This window comes from Indicator indicator, chromosome 2, assembly GCF_027791375.1.
Source record: "Indicator indicator isolate 239-I01 chromosome 2, UM_Iind_1.1, whole genome shotgun sequence".
Taxonomy (NCBI): Eukaryota; Metazoa; Chordata; class Aves; order Piciformes; family Indicatoridae; genus Indicator; species Indicator indicator.
This window is the reverse complement of record NC_072011.1, coordinates 18,416,318-18,439,167: the sequence shown is the minus strand read 5'-3', so window position 1 is coordinate 18,439,167 and position 22,850 is coordinate 18,416,318. Positions and strand designations below refer to the sequence as shown.

Here is a 22,850-nt window from a genome sequence, read left to right as displayed (position 1 = left end):
GTGGCCAATCAGCAACTGAGCTGTATGATTTGGCAAATGTTCAGCTGTCAAGTTGAACTAATGATTTGGAAAGAGATGGATGTAAGTTTAATTGCAGTAATTAAAGGAGAAGGCTGTGTTATTCCCTTGCTTGTGTGAGGGTGAATATCCTTGGATCATTTGAAGTAGCACATAATGAAGAATATGGGCAGGGAGAAATTTAATGAATATAACAAGGGCAACTGTAGAGTGTTGAATCTGGGAAAACAGCCTCATGTACCAGTATAGGCTGGGGACGGACCTGTTGGAGAGCAGTGTAGGGGAGAGGGATCTGGGGGTCCTGGTGGACAATGACCCTGAGCTAGCAATATACCCTTGTGGCCAAGAAGGCCAAAGGTATCCTGGAGGATGTTAGAATGGGTGTGGTCAGTAGGTTAAGAGAGGTTCTACTCCCCCTCTGCTCTGCCCTGGTGAGATCTCATCTGGCATATTGTGTCCAGTTCTGGTCCCTCAGTTCAAGAAAGACAGGGAACTGCTTGAAAGAGTACAGCACAGAGCCACAAAAATGATTAAGGGAGTGGAACATCTTCCTTATGGGGAAAGGCTGAAGGAGCTGAGTCTCCTTAGCTTGGAGAATAGAAGACTGAGGGGCGACCCATTCATGTTTATAAATACATGAAGGGCAAGTGTCAGGAGGACAGTGCCAGGCTCTTCTCAGTGATGTCCAATGGTAGGAGGAGGGGCAATGGGTGCAAGCTGGAGCATAGGAGGTTCAACATGAACATAAGGAAAAGATTTTTCACTGTGAGGGTGACGGAACACTGGAAAGGCTGCCTAGAGAGGTTGTGGAGTCTCCTTCTCTGGCGACATTCAAAACCTGCCTGAATATGTTCTTGTGTCACCTATTCTAGGTGATCCTGCTCTGTCAGTGGGGTTGGATTAGATGATCTTCTGAGGTCCCTTTCAACACCTAACGTTCTGTGACTGTGTGTGATAGATACCTAGGCTTGGTGTATCATTTGGATTCAAGAAATGGCTTGCTAGAAAGCAATGGCAAGGGCAGTGTTGAATGAAGCCTTATAGCTCAACTTCATTGCACTCTAACAGTGCTGTGATGGGAGTTAATGTGTTTTATTATGTCACTGGTGTAGTCCTCTTTTTATTAATGAATTGCTTGTCAGTCTTGTAACTCTTCAGCTCTGTGTTGTCATGTCCTATAATGGTTTATTTAAAGTTACATTGTATTAAAAACAATCTATCTGTAGATCTGATTGGTTTTATGTAAATATATCAACATGGGGACTTTTACTTCCGAGCCTGAATTTATTACTGAGCACAGTTTTTATTGATGTAATTACATCTAAAAAGTTCAAACAAAGGACAAGACAATTATATAAAGAAATCATCCAGAGAGCTGCCTACTTGTTTTCCATTTTATTGTTGCAAGAGCATTTGTATGCCACACCATTTAGCTGCTTATACCCTTGACACAGAGCATCAGTACCATTCAGAATTCATGCTGACCTTCAGGGCAGTCAGCACCCTCTGGATATTTTTAGCTATTTGGCTAATTTTCTCCAAGCACCTGATATTCTGTTTATGCAGTAAATATCACAGGCACAAAATCAGGCACACGTATGGGGAGATAAACCCTCTCTTCCTTTGCCATAACCGTAGTTCGTCCTGCATTCACTACTACAAGCTATTTATAAAAAAAGCCTCCTCATCTGGCACGTTTTCCCTGCATCTGTAACAAAGGCAGACACGGTAGGTGTGTTTGTGCTCTCGTACTGCTTACCCTCGGTACGCTGGGGCATCGACAGCATCTCTGAGTTTTGTTAATCACCACACAAGAGCAACTTGTTCAGCGGAGCTCAGAGAGGAGGTGTGTTCGTGGGGGATCGCAACGCCCGTGGCTTCCTTCCGAGGGGCCTTTTCCTTTGGCAAAGTTTGTGTTCACAAGCCACAATGCCTGCCTTCAGGAGGAGTAAAACCAGAGCTAAGAGTTTAGCGTTGGCTCGCAAAACCCAGCAGCAGGCAGCAGCAGCATACAGCTCCCTGCACAGGATGTTTTCTTTGGTGAGTTGTGCAGCGGCATGGGTTAAGCTGGGGGGTGCTGCTTAACTGGACTAAAGCACAGGGCTGCACCAGCATGGCAGGCTCTCTGTGCTTGATAAATAGCTGTTGATAAATAGCATTAATAATCAAATAATGGATTCTGGTGGGTGAGTTTGTACCACTGTACTGCTGGGAAAAGGTTTGAACTTTCTAAAGTCTGGGAGAGGGAAGGGCGGGTTGTTGCCTGTATTGTTTGCTGCCAAGCTCAAGCAAAGAGTTACTTCTTGCATCTGTCAAAGGATTAAGTTACAATCCACATTTTGACAAGAAGTGGGATAGTTTTAACAAGATTCTTCAGGGAAATTTGGAAACGACTGCAACATGAATGTTTTAACTCTTTATCTGTTTTTTCCACAAATAATTTAGGATTGTGGAAACAGGGAGAAAAAACTAAGAGCTATGATCAAGGTACTTCTCAGGGAATATAAGAAGACTGTAAATATATTACACAAGTGACAGAAAGCTACATGGGCCTTCTGCATTAAAAATTGACACCATCAGGATAAGGACATGGGGAAGGAAAGAATGACAGAATTTTCCTAAGATCAGGATTTGAGAAAATTTGCATTGTGTGCATCTAACAAGAGGCTCCTCTATGTGAGCTGGGCTGTCAGGTTCCTCACTGTTTTTCTGATGATCTCATCTTTATATTTTTTATGGTTGAGATTTTACATTCTGTGATGGAAGTGACTTCTGTTTTGTCTTTGACTTTGGTGTGCATTGGGTCAGATGACTCTGGAGACTGATTTTAGAGAAGCTGAGCACAGCATTTATGAAGTCAGTGAGAGCTGCTGGTCCTTGTGATCTGGTCAGTGCAGGCTCTTGTGCTCAGATCCCTGCTGCATGACTTTGTTTATAACTAGCTTTTCAGTCAAGTAACTAAGTCACCAGCAGTTCTTCCTCTATACCCAAAGGAAAAGATGGGCGTCTCTCTCTTTGTAGCACTTGTGAGAGAATATGTATCACCATGCAGTTCATGTTCATAGGTCAGACACCACATCAGGGTGGTTGCATCTTATCTGTTTTGCACAGATGTATGTTCAGCTTTCTTCCTGGCCTTGACTTGTGCTGTCAGGAGAGAGTTACTAGATTGTCAACTACACTTCTTACTGTACTTGTCATTTCTAAATGAGGTGGGTGGCACCAACTGCCAGAACAGGCTGACTTTTGCTCCCCAAAATTGGGAAATCCTGACTCAAAAGTTGATGGTTTAATTCCTCCTCTCTTGTCTGCTCTAGTAATGTCTGGCAGGGCAGCTTTTCGTAATGGGGCATAGAGGCATTGCCTCTTCTTCCTTAGAGCATAGCTCTGTGCTTGGCTGACTGCTAATGAAGGATCTGAGTGAACACTTCTTAAAAAAATGTCCTTAACAAGGTTCTAAACATGATAATTAAAAGATGTGCAAGAGATGTAGTTAAACAAAACAGACCCCTAAAACTTCAGCAGTGTCAATCAGGAACTGTTTCATGTTCTGAGAGGCCTTGAAGTTGGGGGGAAAAAAAGAAGGACCAGAAAATAAGTGATGACTGAGGCTGCTACATTGTTTTATCATCTGTTGCCTGAAGCTCGGTGGCAGTCTTGCCTCGATACCTCTGGTGAAAATCCCACAAGGCGTTTTTCAGTAACACTCAGCTGATACTTTCTAATCTTAAAAACTAGTTTAGAGGGGTGCACCTAGTGTATTGGTGTGTAGCTTAAGGGAACTTTTTTTCAGTGGTCTTTAAGGAAGCTAAGACCTGTAATTTTCTAAGAAGCCTTTTATGTTGTTTGGTTGCAAAATACTTCCCAGTCTGAAGATGACAGAATCCTGCAGAGTGATGGACTCACAAAGAACTGACAGCTTTCTGGAGAGAAGCATCTTCTAACACAAAGCAAAAGTGATGGACATCTCCAAAAGCTTTCTTTTCTCACAGAGTGAGGGATGTAGAGAGAGCTTTGGCCAGCTGTTGATTTCTCAAAATCCCATGTAATTGTATTTCTTCTGCTGACTGGTGCATTCAGTCTTCCTGAAATACATAAGGCAGAGCTGAGCTGATAGCAGTTTGTTTTCAGAAGGTACAAGACTAATCTGTTTCTGCAGGATGTTTTCTGAGTATGCTTCCTCTTCAGATAAGGAATTCAAAGGATCGGTGATTACCCCATAGATGTGGTCAGTGTCCTGCAGAAGGGCACAGAAATCTGAAAACTCATCAAAGGACATGCATGGTTCTAACCCCTCCAAGGAGTCTTTCTTAGGTTGTAGAGTTTTTCAAACATACCCAGAATCTTCCTTTCCATCACTTTTTCAAACAAATGCTGACCAACTGATGGAGTACGAGGTATACAAATCAGGATAACATAACTGCAATGAGCAGAGACACCATAACAATAATTGACCTTGTACATCATTTATGCTCAGTGTAATTTAGTAAAAAGTCACAAGGTAGCCATGAAATTATTGTGCTAATGCTTAACCACTGCTGATTAATGACTTTTGCTCTCTCACTGATTTATTTTATGGAGATATTTAACTCTGGTGGGGATAGAACAGCCTCAAATGATGATATACTTTCCTGCAAGAGAAAAGAAAATCTGCAAGAGGTTCCTTGTAGGAGTATCCTTTATTAACTTTGGAGGAATAATCTCTAATGTTTCTTATCAGGAGTATTATTGAAAGTGAGACATGCTTCATCTCCACAGAGCAGGAGGTAACAGCCTCGAGCTGTGACTGGGGAGGTTTGGACTGGACAATAGCAAGAGTGGTCAGGGATTGGGGGATGCTGCCCAGGGAAGTGGTGGAGTCACCAACCCTGGATGTGTTTGAAGGTGGTTTGGATGTGGTGCTTGGGGATACGGTTTATGGCTGAACCTTGTAGAGTAGGGTTCTGGGTTGCACTTGGTGATTCTGAGGGTCTTTTCCAACCTGAATGTTTCTGTGATCTGACAAGATGAGCACCACTGTGGTGGTTGACTGATGTGGATCATACTGACAATTATTTGGATTCTAACTTTCCCTTCTAAGGTTATGGTAAGCAATCTGCATTCACAGAGAATACTCCCTGCAAAGGGATGTGGGACTTAAGTACGAGTCACAAACATGCAGGGATTAAGAAAAAGGTTTCTCAAAGTTGCTTCCACACCTCCTTAGGTTTTCTTAAAGAACAAGAGAATATGGGGCAGGAGGCTTTTCCCCTGACTGCTAGGCCTGTAGACAGGTTTATGGAGCTTTGTTGGAAAATCAGTGAAAATGACTGATAAAACAGTACTGTGCTGCTCAACTTCATTCTCCTGGGAATGCAAGTATTTATTTTCTCTAGAAAACTTATGTAAGTGTCAGGTGTCTCTCCCAACTCTGCCATTCAAATCTAGCACTGTTAGTCTAAATTTGGGGGTTTTTAGACTGATCTATCTGCTGTTGAGTGCCTAAGGTAAGATGAAACTGCTTGCAATCTCTTGCAATCTCTCTGTTCCTGAAACTGACAGACATAAGTCTAAGTAACGTTGCTTAAGTCTAAGTTAGTTGCTTCCACTGTGTGCTCTCCTCAGCTCTTCTCTGTACCTGGCTTCCTTGCAGCCTTGTATACAGTCAGTCATCTGGGCTTTGCTTTTAACCACTTTTTCACTCTGATGAGCTGCACACAATAAAGGTTGGCATAAGTAATTTTTTTACCATTCACTAAGTACAGTCTTGGCCTTATGCTGAAGGAGTTTACCAGATGGAGCCGAGAGTCAATTCTGTCTTTGTGAGCTGTTGCAGTGTCACTGGCAGAGCAAATTCGGGGTTAATTCCTACCTTAATTCAAGGTTACAATGAGTGTATGTAGTGTCAGCATGAGTGTCCTCTTGAGTGCTCTTGGTTTAAGGGCACTGAACTGCCAAACTCTGCTTTGACATCCAGAAGCCCAAGGTGGCTTTGAAATCCTACCCACACATAAAAGATAGGAAAACAATGTTCTTAGGGGTTGTTACTAGAGTTGTTTTAAACAACAGAATTGATAAAGAGCAGGACATTGTTTAGTGTTGGAAGCTGAAAGTAGCATCCAGAGCAGTGTGGAAAAAAGATGGAGATCTCAAACTGGGTAGTAAGGGAGTTTGGGGAACAAATGTGAAGCAAACATAGCTGTTATTCCTCTCTATTTGTTATGAAGTTTCTCAGGAATACTGGGCTCTTGGTGCAGAACCTAATGTACATTTTATGGTTTCACTGGCAAAGTGTGTTCTTACTTCTTCTGTAGCCTGTGCAATGCGTAGACAGGAATGAATGTGAAATTATTCTGTCCTGTGATCATGTAGTATTTCATGCTGGCTTTGACCAAAATGTAAATGCTACAGTGGACACAAAGAGTTGAGAATCGGGTCTGGATATTACACAATCTTAAAAGTCTCCAATGAAGGGAACAATAGAGAGCATGAAAGGTGTGGGGAAAGACCAGAGCCTACAAGCAGCACAACAAGACAAGGGAATTATTTTTAATGCCAGACCTCCAAACACAAAGTGCTTCCATGTTTAGGAAAATACTAAAGTTTACAAAATAATCACTACTTGTTGGTAGTATGGCTGAGAGATAGTCCTATATGTTGGGCTTAGGCTGTTATGTGGAACGATTTCTGACACCAAAAGTATGTTGTTTAGGTGCTCAAATAGAATTTACATTGGGAAGCATCATCTATTTCCATATGTTTTCTTGTCCAGTCATTCCTGGTGGCAGATCTCTGGCCCCAAAACTGAAGGGGTTGAAGAACATAGCTTGTTGTCCAATGTCTGCCTGCCCTATATGCAAAGGTGGTTGAGGAGGAATAGAGGAATTTTAGCTCCTCCCTGTAAAACTGTGGCTGCTGCTGATGTATGTGACTCTCCTTCAATAGGCTGCCTTATATCCTCCATCCAGTGTCCTTGATCAGGCATCAGGTTAATGCAAATTAAGCTGTCTACACACACCTTGAGCTGTAGAAAGCATAAAATCTGAGTCATTATGATACAAATACAAAACTTTCTGACATCATAAACAAAGAAAACAAAACTCAAGTGCTTTGTCATTCAGCTATTTACAAGTTCATTTAAAAGACACCCCCTTTCATTTCCTAAGTCAAGTTGTGATTTATTTCCAAAATACTGATTAATTTTAGTGGCACAGAGTGACTGTGATTTTTTAAATGTATTCCATCAGTGTGCAGCTGTAATTCCAACAAACACCATTCAATTTTTGTTGTGTTTTGTCAGGTCCTAATAAATGTTGTAAATACAAAAGGCATCTAGATTTCACAGTCCTGCAAACTGTCATTATACAGGATTGTGAAGATAGTTGCACCTATTAGTGAGGAAAGTAACATTATTTTTTTAGAGTGGTGGCATTATTGTTCAAAACTGGGGGCTGGGAAGCTCTAGATTAATGTGGAATACATAGCAAATATTTAACATTTAACATTTATTTCTGTCATGTAGGCGTGAGGGAATGACTTATGTTTTGTCACATGAAAGGCCAAGCTCTAATATTGCTAGTGCATTTAGTCTCCATCTCGCAGAAGGCTTTGTGTAGCTCACTTCAGTTTCAGACTAACTTTTGCATTTGCTCATTTGGTGACCTAATATGTTGGTGGACCTAGCTATACAGATAATCAGTGGTGAATCAGGGCATCCAAAAAGGCCCACTTGAAAGTATGTAGAATAAATTATTACAGATGAAGACAGTTCTGAAATGCACTCATGTCCTTGTTTCTTCATTGAGAGAAGATGACTGAAAACAAGACTTCCACAGGAAATAGGGCAGCATTTATTTGAATGCATTAGTTAAATAGAAGATATTTGGCACAGCCTATGCGACTGTCCAGTATCTTAGAGTGTCTCAAAGACAAAATTACTGAGGAACAGTTTCATGTAGTATAAAGAGGTGAATAGTGACAGCTGTTAAGGTAGAATGAAGTAATGGTAGCAATATATTCTAGCTTTCAGGAACACTTCATGTAAGAAGGAGGACAATAGAATGATTTTCAAGTTAAGCATTGAAGATTATCACCTGTAAACTTTGCTTTTGGATATTAGTGGTGGTCATACAAGAGCAAACTATGCAACCATTTCATAGTATCAGAAAAATCTCATTTCCATCTTGACCATAAAGATTAACTATTACTGTTCCATCTCCAGTTCCTGTCTTGCTTGAAAATTCTCCCCTCCCCTCCTTTTTTTTTTTTGGGTGCATGTGTTATTTTTTTCTTTCTTCCCCCCCCCCCCCCCCCCCTTCTTTATCATTCTTCTGAAGGATCTCAAAGATTCAGGTTTCCTTGTTTTTGAAAGCAAAAAATTTTGATACATAGTTTTCTTCTTTAAGAGGAAGCATCTAAACATCTTTTCACAAACCAGAACATTAGAATCTGAACTCTCAGCTCCAGGTCACATAGAGTGGTCTGGGTTGGAAGGGACCTCCAAAGGTCATCTATGTCTAACTCCCCCTGCAGTAAGCAGGGACATCCTCAGCTAGACCAGACAGCCCAGAGCCCTGTCGAGCCTCGCCTTGAATATCTCCAGGGATGAGGACCCAACCACCTCCCTGGGCAACCTGTTCCAGTGTTCCACTACCCTCACATAAAAGAACCTGCTCCTAACATCCAATCTAAATCTGCTCTTTTCCATTTTGAAGCCCCATGTCCTGTCACCACAGGCTTTTGTAAACAGTCTCTCCTCATCCTCTTTTCATCCTTCTTGTAGTCCCTTTCAGGTACAGGAAGACTGTTATTAGGCCTCCCTGGAGCCTCCTCTTCTCCAAGCTGAACAACCCCAGCTCCCTCAGCCTGTCCTTGTTGCAGAGGTGCTCCAGCCCCCTGACCATTTTCATGGCCCTCCTCTGGAACTCTCCACCAGGTCTCATCGTTTGAAAAAACACACAACACAATATAGGTAGCAGATGACAAATAAAGCAGTCTTGATGGTTAGCTAGTATCTTGATCTTTGCCTAGTCATTCTTTGTTTTGATGCAGTGAGTGTTGCAAAATAAGATGGACAGAAAACAGTGTGATCCTAGTGTCATAAGTATCAAAGTATATCTGAGTGTGCTCTTATCTTTTGCATCCCACAAGCTTGTGTCTGAAGACTGAAAATAATTTGCACTGGGAAAACCACTAGAAATTTTTTATTGTTGTGATCTGGACCTGCTATCAATTCAAGTTGTTCAAAGCTATCGGGATACATACTTGACAAAAATCAGTGGCATGTTCTAGCCCCCAGATTTGGAACAAGAGCAACATTTGAGGAATATAAAAGTTGGTGCAGTCCAGCTTACATTCTAAAACATGAGTGCTTGTCTCTTTCTGCCCATTTTACAGAGCGCAGAACAGATCAGTGTGTTGTGCCAAAACTTCCAAGAAGTCCAAGCTAGCAGTATGGAAAGTCAGAAGGACAACCAGGATCCACCTCCACGGCCACTGGCTCGCCACCTTTCTGATGCAGACAGACTGAGAAAAGTCATCCAGGAACTTATGGACACTGAGAAATCATATGTCAAGGTAAAAATAGCATAACACAACAGCATAAAATCTGTCTAGCTACAGATGACTGTGATTTGTGGATGATCTTAACATATTTCATGCGTATCTTTATATAACCAGCCCTCTACAAGGGCTGTAACCTCCAAACTCTGCTTATCTAATTGTTCCTGTTGTTTTCAAAAGTCTTGCTCCTGTAGTAGAGGCTGTAGGATTTGTTCTAGTAGCATTAGCTCTTGTCAGTTTGTCTTTATATTGGAGAGTGGTAATCTGCGGAGTGAAAATACCTGAAATATGTTAATCCAGGGGATCTCCAGGGGTTGTTTCCCTAGTTTTAAAGACCAAAATAAAACTGGTAGAAGAACAGAATAGTCTCCTAGAAGTTAGGGGGGAAAAAAAAAAAGTGTAATTGTGGAAAATAGTGCACACTTACTTTAGAATCAACACAGCTAAAATGCACTACTCCAGTTGGTTGTAGCATCACACAGACATTATTTCTCCTCTGACTGGTAAGCCCATAATTTGTTAGATACATGTCTTTTCTTTTAATAAACCCCAAATTCATGTGACTGGATGCCAAAAGAAACATGAAAACATCGATTTCATTGACCTTCATCAAGGAGGAATCATTTTAGTGGATCTCAAAACACGTAGTTAGAGATACTGGTACTTGCTGCAGTAATGTCTATAGAAAAGAGGTAGCTTTCAATCTGCTGTATGGTGGTAGCCATACACTGTAAAGCTTGAGAAAGCTCTACAGAACACAGCCCCCCATGTATGTCCAGCTCATGTTTCTTACAGAGGAATTGCTTGAACAAAGGAATGACCATGGGGGTCACTGACAGGTGTGAACTTTTGCACCAGGCAAAATCCTGGCAGGTTACACATAGTGATGAGGGTGTTCTCAGGGAGATACTCATTACTCCTTCTCCCTAAGAATTTCTGCCATTTCTCTTCTCAGGGTCAGAGAGCCCCAGCCCTGCTGTCACACTTTGATGTCCAAAATGACTGAAAAGGCCCTTGGTCACATCCCCCCTGACAACACAACTGAACACTTTAATAACCAATAGGATTTTAAAACTTTACATGTCTTTCTGAATATTGCTATTAGCGTTTAAATGAGTGGCTAGTTACATGGTTTATATAACATATACGACTAAAACATTTGATGCCATTAACATACACAAACTCTGTAACATGTAACTCTTCTCATGCTATGCTAAAACACAAATTCTTATAATCAAGCTGTAAAGCGTTAAAGGTGAAACAAAATCGTTACATTGAAATCAATTTGTGTCTAATTTAACATCACTTTAGTGCTAACAACACATGGGTAATTTTGGTATAGAATTGTATCTCTAGTTCATTACTCCTGTCCCACAGTTGTCACATAAAGACCAATTTCAAACTTACATAAAAAGGTGAGTGAATCATCTTTTTTTTTTTTTTTTTTTGTTTGCAGGACTTGAGTTGCCTCTTTGAGCTATATTTGGAACCCCTTCAAAATGAAACCTTCCTTACCCAGGATGAGGTAAGGGAATAACTGAAGGATGTGCTTTTCATTCTTCTGTGGGTTAAGAACTTCGCACTTGGGTTTTACATTCATGAGAATTTGGCAGAAAAAGGAAGCAACATGATAACAAATAGGAATTAGAACAGTCAGTGCCTTTCTGTCTGGTGCATGCATCACTTCTTTTTCAAAACGGTAATTGTTCTTCTGACTAAGAAATCTTTGGGTTTTTTTAATAAGGATTTTTTTCTAATATAAAATCCTTTTTAAAAAAGTATTATCAGAGATATTATTGGCCTTTGCAACCTCTTTATTTGTCAAAATAATGAACTGCTTTTGCAAGACCACTGTTAGGTGCATGGAGTGCTGTCTGTTTTTCACAGATGGAGTCCTTGTTCGGCAGTCTGCCAGAAATGCTGGATTTCCAGAAGGTGTTTTTGGAGACCCTTGAAGATGGAATATCTTCTTCCTCAGATTTTAATACACTGGAAACACCATCCCAATTCCGGGTAAAATTTTGTCATTTAATGCTTTCTAGTGTGCCTGCAAACCTGACTTTAAGAACTCTAAGTTTCATTATAGTGGGTTTTATGTTGAAAGTTGTATTTTGGATTACAGACTTCTATTCAGTAGAGAAAGATAAGTGCTATTTTTCTTGGGTTTGTCTTTCCCATGGCAGAAAGTGCACCATGGAAGATGCAGAGTGTGCTATAAACTAGCAGTGCTTATGATGCAGAACTCCTTTGTAGAAAGGGTGTTGTTGCTGTTCTGCCCTGCGCTGTCATACTCCCCACTGCGCCCAGTTCACCCTCTACAGACTGGGAGCTTTTCCTATTAAATGCTGCATGCGTTTCTCATGTTGTTAGGTCCAGGAAGAGGGCCTATGAAATATAAACAGTTGTACTGTGTCACAGTGGCACCACCCAGAACCTGCCCCAACTGGAAGGAGGAGGTTCCCTAGCAATGGAGTCACTGGCTCAGGACCAGGCGAGACTTCTGGCAGGTCTCCTGGACACTTGCTGCCTTTTGTGGAGCAAATATTGATTAAAAAGATGGGAGAGGGATACTCTCCTCCTCTCCCTCCTCCTTTTCCTCCTCCACCTCACTGCTCCCTTTCTTTGCTTTGGGAAGCATTTTTCTGAAAACATACCCCTCATGAATCAGTCCCTCCCACATCATCCCAACCTCTGCTTCATGCAAGAACATCAGAGATCCCTGTAATTACCACCTGCCCGAAAGAAGGAAAACAGTTGGAAATCAGTCCTCTGCGTTTCTTTACACTGTCCTTTCTGGCTTTGGCACTTTTATGCCTTGCTTCATATTGCTCATGCAAGTTCCCTGTTAATTGTCTGTTGGTTCTTGTTCCTGTGCTGCCTGAAAGATACAGAATATCGACAGTGGTGTTACCTGCTCAGGGAGAAAGGAGAAAATTACAGGCTTTGCCTAAAAAGGTTGGACTCTACAGTCAAGAGAAATACAAAACCATCATGGAGTTACTACCAGTAGTACATTTATGTAAAAAATATATGTAGGATATATATAGAAAGATAGCAGATAATGACACCACTGAATTTGTGTGTTACGTGCCTGAGTATGTATTCAGGATTATAGTAATGAATTAATATTTTGATTGTGTTGATTTCAGAAACTGCTCTTTTCCCTTGGAGGGTCCTTTCTGTATTATGCTGATCACTTTAAACTCTACAGTGGCTTTTGTGCAAACCACATCAAAGTTCAGAAAGTCCTTGAGAGAGGTAATTTGTTGTCTTCTTTACTGTAATTCTTTTGCCTGAATTTAAATTGCACTGAACTACCATAACAAATCTTGCTGACTTGCAGAGAATATAGGTACAAAACAAGGACTAATTTTGTATCTTTCCATAAGGAATAGCTAAGATCTGTAGTTCTGTGGCATGGTGTAGAACCCAAGGGAAGAATTCCTTTTATAACATCCAGGCAGTAGCCTGGCTAGCTACAAAAACTTCTTCCACAAGTTTGTGCTATCTGCAGATCCAGCTCATATTCCAAAAGGAGTTAGGAATTACATCTTCTGTCATCCACTGTGGTACAGTGAAAAAAAAATACATTGAAGAATAATCTCACCTTGCTCTCTTAGCTCTTATGTATGTTATTTAATGCAGGAGGTTATTATGAAATGAATAGTGTCAACTATGCTGTAAACCATCTGTTGAAAAGGGTGAGAATTTTGGTGCTGCATACAATTTGCCACTCTGTGCTTTCAAATTATTGTAGCTTCTATTGCTTTCACGTTCCAGTGACCAACTCCTTTATTTACATCTAGCCAAAACAGATAGTGCCTTTAAGGCCTTCCTGGATGCTCGAAATCCCACAAAGCAACACTCTTCTACCCTGGAGTCATACCTCATAAAGCCTGTTCAGAGAGTGCTGAAATATCCTCTGCTTTTAAAAGAGCTGGTGTCTCTGACAGACAACGAGAGTGAGGAGCACTATCATTTGACAGGTAACTTCTTCCTTTTTGTACTACAGGAATCAGTTGAGTTTTATTTCCAGCCCTTTCTGAAGATGCAGGTAGCCATTTTGGTAGATAGCACCGAGCTTGTCAAAACCTAAGAGAGAATTTCCTCCTATTCCTTAAAAAGAATAAGTAGCTTTGTTGTGCTTTTAGCAAAATGTCCTACTTGATATGTCCAAGTTCCTTTGAGAAGTAGATTTGCCCAGGATTTGCCAAGGCAAATAGGAGTGGGGTCTTTCTCCTGGGAAATGCTGACCAAAGTTCCATCTTGTGGTTATTATTCAGTTCATGAAATGTGTCAAATTTTGAGTACTACAGAAGGAAATTTCAGTTGTTTGAGGCTTGGGTGTGACTTGGTTGCATGGAAGAGACGTGTGTCAAAGCTTTGCAGTCTTCCCACACGGACTTGTCTGTCTCACATGTGTTAGAGCTGATTGTTTTTCTAGGCTTCATCCTGGCAAATTCCAGTTCAGGTCTGTCGGCACCTGGTGGATGAAAGCCTAGAGATTTATTTTATAGATTGGTTGTCCTCTTTACAAAAGATATTCAGGCAAATTACATTGTCAGCAAAAAGTCATGAGGCTGTTACTGACTTAAAAGGCAGCTTCTAATACTGTTCCCTTGCCCTTACAACCAAGCTGGGGGTGACTTACTTGCAGGTCAGGATGGATGCCAAGCTGCTAAAAGGCTGCACCATTAAGACCTGGCAGGACTTGAGAGATGAAGTGACCTTTTCCCTCTCCTTTCTAAAGTAGTCTAAAGAAATCTAGTGTCAGTCTTGACTGGAAAACAAAATGTAAACAAAACTTGGCCACCAGCATTTAATTTCATGGATGTAATCTGTGAAGAACTGGTACAACCTAGCACTGTATGTCTTTGTTCATTCTGTGGTGAGCCAAAAGCAATTTGTTCTTCCTAAAGCTCATCAGATGACTTACTCTAGGATGGATATAGATTACTCTAGGATGGGTATAGATTACTCTAGAGATCCTGGTGGCCAAATATATACAAGATGCAGTACTTAATTGCAGTTACTATCATGTCGCTATAAATCTTCATGCATCTCAGTGCTTATCATTGGAGTGTTGCAGTTTTTTCAGGCACTTGAGACACCAGATGAGCCCTTTTCACTCTGATCTGAAATCATTCCCTCTACTGTCGCTATGAGAAAGCACTGCTACCTAGAGTCCTGTTCACCAAACTTTGGGAACACTGCATCATTTTGCCTGTCTCAAGAGGGATTAGGAAAAAAAAAAAAGTCATGCTTAGAAAATACAATTGAATGACACAGCTACCTATAAAATTTTTAAAACTTACAGAAGCACTGAAGGCAATGGAAAAAGTAGCAAGTCACATCAACGAGATGCAGAAGATATATGAAGATTATGGCACTGTATTTGACCAACTGGTTGCAGATCAAAGTGGAACAGAGAAGGAGGTAAGAGAAGGAATGTATTTTATTCGCTCCTGAAGCATCATCCCACTTGCTGTTGGGTCTGTACCTCTTCCTGAGGAAATTTTTGGAACTTGTGCTGGACTTTCTTCATTCACCTTTAATATTTTGACTTGTTTCATATCTGTCTGTCAAGTTTCTTTTTGTCAGTATATTACGGTAAAATTTTCAGACAGTCACCAGAGCAGCCTTCTGGGATGACAAGAATTGCAAGCAGGAGTAGACATAGGTCCCAGTAGGAAAAATCCTCTTCCTGTTAAGTGTTGCAGAGATTAACCATGCCCCAAATCATTTGGATTTTGTGCTATAGAGTTCTTAAGATATTTTTTCCACCCGTATAAATGAAAATGGCAATTCAAAGGATTGCACATGAAAGTCTGTTACTCTCATTCTCTACACTTCCAATGTGGAGGCATCCAGATGTATTTATCAGAGCAAAACCTGTTAGTTAAACAGACTGTGTGCACTCATCTCCCAGAACTGGGTCAGCAATGTCTCAGCTGAGCTGTTTACATGCAGTGATTACTAAGCAGATCAAATCTGTAAAGGCTGAGATCAGACATGAGAGATGCCCACTCAGCTGTTTTATTTCTTCTTGGTTAAAAGCCAAGTTGTCCCCATTAGCTACGTGGTTTCTTATCATTTGTGGGGAAACAAAACTTTTGACAGCCTAGGAGATTCTTCAGAGTGTTACAATATGTCCCACAGAAGAAAGTCGCCTCAGAATACAAGACCTCCATTGATTCTGCCATTAACAGCATCATTAATACCAATTACTCTACAGAAATTAAAGATACTTATGGTTAATAAATCAGCCAGTTCACATCTGGCTATATGTAAGTGACAGGTCATCAGATTAGCTTAATATTCTTCTAAGTTATTAATAGTGAGAACCTCTATCCAGCTTCCATAACTTGGGGGCTATTACTTTTAATAGCTGTTACCTATTTTAAGAAGTGGATTACTCACACTTCTCCTACCATAGTGCAGAACTCTCTGCCTTTCTGTCTGCACATACAGAAAACACAGATCTTTAAAGCTATTGATGTGCACTCATTAACATTTTACTCACATATGTGGATCACAGTGCTGATGTATATATTTGTACTATTTGTTTATATTATCTACTGTTATAATTTAACACAGGTGACGGAGCTTTCAATGGGAGAACTTCTGATGCACTCCACAGTTTCTTGGCTGAATCCTTTCCCATCCCTGAGCAAAGCAAGAAAAGACCTTGAACTTACAGTGTTTGGTAAGTGTCTTTCTTAATGACTCTCTGCACTTTCAAGTCTAAAGATTTTCACTTTGTATCTTCTCACATGATGGAAGTCACCATCCTCTTTCTGTGGAGCCATATGACATCTAGGGTAGGCACATGTGAAAAAATATGTAGTTGTATTTCCTAATATGAAAAAGGTTCTCATCTCTTTGCTGTTCCTATTTGCTGTGTGGGCCAACTGCAGATGATTCCTTGCCTATATGTAAACTATGGAAATCAGTGATTTTCAGGAGGCAATATTTTTAGAATAATCTGCTAAACCAAGCTTTCAAAAGAGGCTGGTAGAAAATCACAATTTATTCTACTCTTGTGAATTCAGGCTAACTTCTGCTTTACAGCTACTGCATCTAAATCCCCATGCACCTTATTTGAACCTGAAAAATGTATCTGGAAATAAGAGCATGCAAACAAGAGTTTTATTTAATATGTATTTAGATTAATCATTTATAATTTCCTAAGTAATTAAATCTTCCAGTGAAACATCTTAGGCAATTGTCCATTTCTTTAAAAAATACAACTTGAAAATGTCATTGGATAAACACTTCCAGGTTAACAACAGACAAGTTTCTCTTTCTCAGGGCTGTCATTTACTCCTCCCTTGGGAAGCATGACAGGTTATGGAATGGAATGCAGGAGCTACCTGCCAGGTTCCTTAGATGAGCTTCTCAGTGATCTGCATACGCCATACTCTTCCCAGCAGAACATGTATGAATGAAAGGACTCAGGCCTGATGCTTAGCTTAGCTGCTCATTTGCCACTTGGGAACCCAGATTTTATTTTCACTTCAAATCCTGTGCAGGACGCTTAGAAAATGCACCTAATGCATGGAACTGAAGAAACTGACAAGCTCTGGGTTTAATGTCATGCTTGTTAGGGCTGGGTCCTGGCTTTACATAGGACTGAGATTCAGCTGCATACCATTACCCTCTTTGCCTCTTCCACTGGAGGGAAACGTGAATCCATAAGACAGGATAAAGCTATAGAGCACTCGAGTCTGGGATCCAAGATTGCTCTGCAGAGCCATCCTGTAGTTCACCTGCAGTTTCTGTGTCCCTGTGTTTCTGTTCCTCCCTGTCGATGAGAGAGAACACGTCCCTGCCTCCAAGCTGAGGGATTAGGTAAAGTTAGCGAGCTGCTCCAGTAACATTTTGTAGAAGCTGGAGAATTCCTGCAGATGGGAAAGCAGGAATTGAGATTTTTGAGTTTCAAACTAAACAAATACCGAATTGCAGGAAGAAGAGACTTAGTGTTCCTTTTCACAGCACTCTCTCTGCAGCAGGCTGTTCATTCCACTTGGAAATGTCCACTGATTACAAAAAGAAAATCAGAACTTTACATCTAACCTACATCATCTCTCTTTATGTGAGGACTTAGAGGAGACAAATTGCTGTTAATTTCAGAATAAATGTGCAGAATGGCTCCATCCTAAATGTTCAGAACAAAATGCAAAGGAAAAAATCCTGTCACTATATGAACAAGTGTAGGATGAAAAACCCAGTAATCATCTTAATATCTTTTCTATCAGTTTGCTTATGTCATCTTTCACATTTCTGTGACTAAAATGATCAGCTTCTCAAGATCATATTCTCACCTGTAATTAACAGTTTTCCTTTCTTTTTTAGTTTTTAAGAGAGCTGTAATACTGGTATATAAGGAGAACTACAAACTGAAAAAGAAAATGGTAAGTCTGGTATCAGTGGAGGTGGTTGGCATTTATGATCCTATGGCAGTGTGAGATGGACCATATGATCTGATGTGATCACAAAATGATAGAGGTCTCGATTGCTGGAGAAGTAAAAAGGAGGGTCAGCACAACTGCCACCTTGGACTAAGAGTGGGCAGATTTTGGCCTCTTTCAGAGACTGGTTGACAGAGTCCCTTGGGAGCCAGTCCTGAAGGGCAAAGAAGTTGAAGAGGGCTGAGCACACTTTAAGAAGGAAGTCTTGAAGGCACAGGAACAGGCCTGTGCTGAAGGATGAGTCAGTGGAGAAGGCCAGCCTGGATGAATGGAGAGATTTGGTGGCAACTCAGGGACAGAAAGAATTTATGGTCTTTGGAAAAGGAACAGGCCACTTGCAAGGAGGCTTGCAAGTTGTTGTGAGCTTATACAGGGAGAAAATTAGAAGGGCCAAAGCACAACTAGAAATTAATCTGGCTTCTGCTGTTAAAGATAACAAGAAATGCTTCCACAAGTATGTTATCAGCAAGACTAAGTGTTGAAAGGGGGAGTGACTGCAGGGGAACACCAGCTGGGCTGGGATTCTGGCTATCACAGTGGGAAACAAGTTCTCAGTATCTGCGTAGCAATACATATTTTTTTGTTATTTAGTAAGCAGCAGCAGCATCTCTGAGCTCCATGTTAGTTCCATCAGGTAGAATAAGAAACACTGCCATCTAGGAATTGTTAATTTGTTTAGACGGCATTTACAATGGCCCACCATGTGTGGGTTAAAGACCTAGAATCATAGAATCAGTCAGGGTTGGAAGGGACCACAAGGATCATCTAGTTCCAACCCCCTTCCCATGGGCAGGGACACCTCACACTAGATCAGGCTGGCCAGACCTCCATTTATAGACTCTTGATCACCCTGGAAGGAAAGAAAAAGAGCCATTATAATCTCCTCTATCCCCATTTACAAAGCTGGAATGCTGAAGTCAAGTAGCAAGTTGTATGTCCCGAGTACCAGTGGTGAAGTACTGAACCATGCTTATTTTAACAGATGGAGAGGCTCTAAAAGTTGCAGCAGCAGCATTCTGATAATCAGCATTCTGCAGGTTCCTTCATGGGAAAATTGTTGCCTAGTAGTACTTATATGTAAAGTATTATTCTTATCCAATAAAACTAAGTTCTTTTAAAAGTTGAACCAATTAAAATTCCAAAGATTGTGTCTTATCACCATTTCAAATACAAGCACATATTAAAGTATTGAAGGACAAAGTCTAATTAGTTTCTCCTCAGAGGCAGATCTTTTAAGAGTTACACAAAACCCCCTCACTGTTTTTACTTAGAAATATCTTTGTTGGTTTTTTTTTTTTTGCAGCCTACTAATGTTCGTGCTGCACATAATTATGGTGACCTGGACCCTTTTAAATTTCGCTGGCTGATTCCTTTATCTGCTCTTCAGGTTCGACTGGGGAATACAGCAGGTAATTCCCTTCCTCTGAATACTTTAGATTTGGATACTTCTCTGGGATTCTGTAATACTGCTGCTTCTGTATGACTGCTTGGAGCCTCTGGAAGCAGGCAGGTGTAGAAAAATTACTCTCATCTGCTGTTGTCTTCAAACTTGAGGGGGTTACAGACCTGATGCATTAACAGACTTTCTTCATTTGGTATGTTGGCTTCTTCCGTGAATTCAGGAAGATGCAACATGATGTGAAGGAATGACAGAATGGAAATACCCAGTGCAAAGATTCCATGAACAGGAGGGTCATTAACAATGGTTGATAGCCTGGTGACACCTTCATGCTGTGTGTATACTGACTGACCCTTGTGTTTTACTGAATGTGGCAAAGTTGACTATAATCTGTGGTAGTAGGGGCTGTATTATTTTCTATCTGAATTGAGCTTTATGATCCTATCCAGTTCTGTATTTTCTATAAAATGTCATTAGATGTTTACAGCAAATAGAGCTTTGTGTGCCTGGGAGAAGGCCTTTTCAGGCTGGAAAGCAGTGAGAAAACAGTAAGAGTGGGAGAAAGCAACTCTCCAAGAGAGAAGTTACCAAAGGCAGCTCTAGGCTGCTTCAACAGGAGAATTCAGGAGATTTTCCTTCGGGTTCCATCTTGGGGGAGATCTTCTGTGGATTCACCCATGGCTGTGTTAGCACTGCCTTCAGGAGTGGAGAAGCTCTACACTGGTCTTTGTAATGCTGAAGGTTTTGTGAAGTATATAAAAATGTAACATTTCCTTCCATGCACAGGAACAGAGAACAGCTGTATCTGGGAACTGATTCACACCAAGTCAGAACTAGAAGGCAGGCCAGAAACAATTTTTCAGTTGTGCAGCAGGTAAGCTTTACATGAAGGTTGCATTTGACAAATCACATGAAATTAAAAAAAAAAATGCAGCTCTCACTCTTTGAATCCAGTTACTACACCAGTGTTTATCTGAATAAAGTATAACAATCTGAAATTGGAGTGAATTTGGTGCAGATCCATCAGAAATCTGCACAGAATTATGACTGTAAGTTCCAGTACAACATGGGGAAAGTAACTGCTTTTATTAGACACGGGGTTAGCAGAAATTACTTTCTGATATAGACCAATTAAGGGGTGATCTCTTGGTACAGAAGCTACCTTTTAAGCTGTTTTTCTGAAGGGAAGTAAACAAGATCTCAAAATACAAAGTGTGTGAAATGCCTAAGAGCACATTGCAGACCTTAGCTGCCAAACCACAACTAAAGTAAGCTACTGAAAAAAACAATCCCTGCACTAAACCACATTGGCACAAAGGTGGTGGGCAGATTTTCTTCCAATAGTGTCTTACTTTAGAGGGAGAAATCAAGACATCTATTTGTTCTTAAACCTGCAGTGACTGTGAGAACAAGACCAACATGGTGAAAGTGATCCGTTCTATTTTGCGGGAGAATTTCAGACGTCACATAAAATGTGAGCTACCGCTGGAGAAAGTGTCTAAAGAGCGCCTTGTCCCGCTCAAAAACCGCGTGCCTGCAACAGCCAAACTGGGTAAGAAACGTGTTCTCAAAGTGAAAGATGCAGTCTGCAGCCCAGCACTGCAGTGTGGCATGTGCCAGACCCACAAATCCCTTTTTTCAGGCTAGGGAGGTGGTAAGAGTTTCTTCACGACAACAGGAAATAAGCAAGCTTGCCATCTTCCTCACACTGTGGTGTGCCATTAGCTCTCTTAAGGGAAGACTTAACAAGGCTCAAATTAATTTTGCTGGGCAGAAACAGACTCCCTCTGGCATGCAGTATTAGTGTTCTTTCCTCTGGAAAACCTAGTAACATTTAAAGCAAAAACAACTGGCAAAGAGGAAGGGGTCTTGCTTCTTTCTGTGTACTAAATCTGTAACACAGCAGATACCCTAATGAAGTACAGGCTTCAGACATTTTACTTAATGGAGTAGCTACTAGTATTTCAAATTCTCCATCTGATCAGTTGTCTGTAAAATCTCCTTAATATCAGAGGAACTGGGACAGCACAACTCCTGCCTACAACCTGGCCTTGTAGCTTGAAGTACCTCAATCAGGCTTGTTTTCCTGTGAATCTGTGTAAATCATTATTATGATTGTGGGAGGATGTGAAAGCAGGCATGTAGCTCTGGGGTGGGCGGAATGAAACCTCTGATACCACTGTCAGTAGCAGAATAGTGACATATCTGACCTGGGGTGATTATAAAATGAGAGTATCTACACTAATTATAAGTGGGCTATTGATGCAGACAGCATAACCAGCTGATGTTTTGCTGAAAAATTAAAGCTGCTGTTTTCCTCTACACAGCATCCACAAGGTCCTTGAAGGTACTGAAGAATTCATCCAGTAGCGAGTGGAACAGTGACCCAGGGAAAGGCACCTTCCCAGACTCTGATGAGTGCAGCCTGAGCAGCAGCACTCAGAGCAGCAGCTGCCACACTGCCGAGAGCATACAGGAGCCCAAAAATTCATCTCCTGAAAAACACACACAGAGCTCTGCCTCTGACTTCTCTAACGTTCTTGTCAAAGAATCTGATATTCTCAGTGATGATGATGATGACGACGAAGACTATCAGAACCTAAAGAAGGGCAGCCCTACAAAAGACATTGAAATACAGTTCCAGCGGCTGAAGATTTCAGAGGAACTGAGTACTGACTCTGAGCGGGATCAGGCTGCTGAAAATGAGAAAGGAGATGGCTTTGAAACAGGAGGGCAGCCCAAGCTTGTGCGTGGCCATTTTTGCCCAGTGAAGAGGAAAGTAAACAGCACAAAGCGTAACAGAGGAACTTTAATGGCAATGCAAGAACACCACCAGTCCCTTGACAGTCACTCTGATGCTGCAAACCTAGATCTGAACTCTATTTTAGAGAGAGAATTTAGTGTCCAGAGTTTAACATCTGTAGTTAATGAGGACTGTTTTTATGAAGCTGTGGAGACGCATGGGAAATCCTAGCTTCCTAGGCACTCTATTTAAAATATTCATTTGAAGTCCACAAACTTAATTTGCTTTAAAACTAGTAGACACATGGGAGCTGCAGGAAAACTACTATCTGATCTTGTGCACTAATACATTTTTTCCACAAAAACATCTGTAAAGGATTCTTAAGTTATTTTAATTTATTGTGGATTAAAAATAGATTAAGTAAATTGGCCAAGGTTTGTAAAATAGTTCATCCCTTTCAAGCAGTTAAGTGTTCTTGGGGAGGGGCACGCAAAGATGCCCTCATTAGTATTTTAAGTAATGTGGGAAAAGTGCTAGTGAGGGGCAGCTGGGATTACAATGGAAAGTAGTGTTGCAAAATGAATTTTTCAATACCTTGGGCATTTTATTTCTTTGGTTTTCATTTTTGCTTTATTTAAAGCAGAATTAAGTTATTTTAATGTTTCAGTGCACAATAGTG

At 40.9% G+C, this 22,850-nt stretch overlaps 1 protein-coding gene across 3 annotated transcripts in view; it reads left to right on the top strand.

Annotated features, from left to right (window-relative positions):
- Positions 1-22,402, top strand: part of TIAM2 (TIAM Rac1 associated GEF 2) — a 90,815-nt gene extending 68,413 nt beyond the window's left edge. For all 3 annotated transcript variants that reach the window (XM_054396228.1, XM_054396220.1, XM_054396236.1), the window contains 12 exons: positions 9,394-9,573; positions 11,015-11,083; positions 11,446-11,571; positions 12,708-12,816; positions 13,365-13,544; positions 14,876-14,994; positions 16,156-16,264; positions 17,914-17,972; positions 19,333-19,438; positions 20,215-20,302; positions 20,826-20,980; positions 21,756-22,402. In XM_054396228.1, coding sequence (XP_054252203.1) covers positions 9,394-9,573; positions 11,015-11,083; positions 11,446-11,571; positions 12,708-12,816; positions 13,365-13,544; positions 14,876-14,994; positions 16,156-16,264; positions 17,914-17,972; positions 19,333-19,438; positions 20,215-20,302; positions 20,826-20,980; positions 21,756-22,402 — 1,947 coding nt within the window. The remainder of the gene's footprint in view (positions 1-9,393; positions 9,574-11,014; positions 11,084-11,445; positions 11,572-12,707; positions 12,817-13,364; positions 13,545-14,875; positions 14,995-16,155; positions 16,265-17,913; positions 17,973-19,332; positions 19,439-20,214; positions 20,303-20,825; positions 20,981-21,755) is intronic.
- Positions 22,403-22,850: the final 448 nt, after the last annotated feature.